Genomic DNA, 1,370 nt, shown 5'->3' with positions numbered 1-1,370 from the left:
GGGCAGGAAGGTCCTCCGCGGAGGGCGGGCGTTCCCGCTGTCCCCCCTCTCCCCGCGCCCGGCATCCCAGCAGAAAGGGCTATTTTTAAATAACCGTCAGCCTTAAAATCAACGGAGGGATGACGATGGGCTTTTAATTTTTTTTTAATAGTTATACGTTTATTTTCCTTAACCCTCGTCTCCCCCCCAAGCTAAACTAATTAAATCATTCTATTCCTACCCCCTCAAAAAAAAAAAAAAAAATTACCTGAAGTAATTTCAGTTTTATTAAGGTGCTTTTTGGGGAGGAGGGAAAGAACAGAATCGGAACAAAATTAGTGCGAAGCAGGCCTTGTAAACAATAATTAATCCTTGCGCGACCGATTGACCCAGAGAGAGGTCAGATTAAAATGATGTGGTTGTCTCTGATTTAAAACGTACCGAAGAGGTAAAATGACGGAAAGCAAAGTTGGGAAGGCTTTAATGTAACATGAATCTGGCTCTAGCTCGACAGTGGTGTTAATAAGATTTGTCCCGCTTTCTTTCGGTCGGGGCTACCAGAAAAGTGAGGTTTCTGCAGGCTGTCTGGGGCCTTGGTTCCCCCCCCCCCCCTTCTTCTCCTGTTTGCCAAAACCCCAAAGCAGCGGCGGCGGCGGCGATGCTTTCCCCGGGATGCTGGGTGAGTTGGAGGTGTCCCCAGATTCACGGTGGGCAGTCAGCCAGCTCGGGGGCAGCGCTGCCTATGCCCTGAAAGCTCCCGCCTGCTTTTTTTCGCATGGGAAACTTGTTCGAAAAAAAAAAAAAGTAGGTTTTATATTTTGGGGGGCAGCTGGATGTGTGCGGCGGCTTCCAGCAAGCCGTACTCAGGAGCCCGGGGGGAACAAAGAGTAGCCCTGCACTCCAGGCACAAAGCCCGGCCTGGAGGATCTCTCCCCAGCCTCCCAGAGGGGCCGTGGGTGATGCCGCAGTGTCGTACTGTCAGTGCAACATATTCAAGCCAATTTTTAAATGGGCTGAGGGGATTATTTCCAGAGCCCTGGGCCCCCACTGCCCCTTCCTTCCTTCTCTGTTGTTTTGTTTTTTTTTTTTCCCCTTCCTTGGGTGTAGTGGCCAGGTGCAGTGCCGCAGTCTCAGGGACCCTGCTCCATCCTGACTCGGGTCTCGGTCTTGAAGACGCTGGTGGCGCCCCCCCCCCCCAAAAAAAAAAAAAAAAAAAAAAAAAAAAAAGATAGGAGGGTTGCCTGGGTGTAAAGCTGACTGCGCCTTTCTTTGCCAGATGCCAAAGGTTCAATCAGAGAGATTATTCTGCCTAAGGGGCTTGATCTGGACCGTCCCAAGCGGACCCGCACCTCCTTCACGGCCGAGCAGCTCTATCGCCTGGAGATGGAGTT

At 51.2% G+C, this 1,370-nt stretch overlaps 1 protein-coding gene across 1 annotated transcript in view; it reads left to right on the top strand.

Moving 5' to 3' along the window:
* Positions 1 to 1,370, top strand: part of VAX1 (ventral anterior homeobox 1) — a 10,344-nt gene that overhangs the window by 650 nt on the left and 8,324 nt on the right. The window contains exon 2 of the mRNA XM_009278095.2: positions 1,256 to 1,367. Coding sequence (XP_009276370.1) covers positions 1,256 to 1,367 — 112 coding nt within the window. The remainder of the gene's footprint in view (positions 1 to 1,255; positions 1,368 to 1,370) is intronic.

The sequence above is a fragment of the Aptenodytes forsteri genome, unplaced genomic scaffold (assembly GCF_000699145.1).
Source record: "Aptenodytes forsteri isolate BGI_AS27 unplaced genomic scaffold, ASM69914v1 Scaffold15, whole genome shotgun sequence".
NCBI classification, from domain to species: domain Eukaryota; kingdom Metazoa; phylum Chordata; class Aves; order Sphenisciformes; family Spheniscidae; genus Aptenodytes; species Aptenodytes forsteri.
This window is presented reverse-complemented; position numbering and strand designations above follow the sequence as displayed.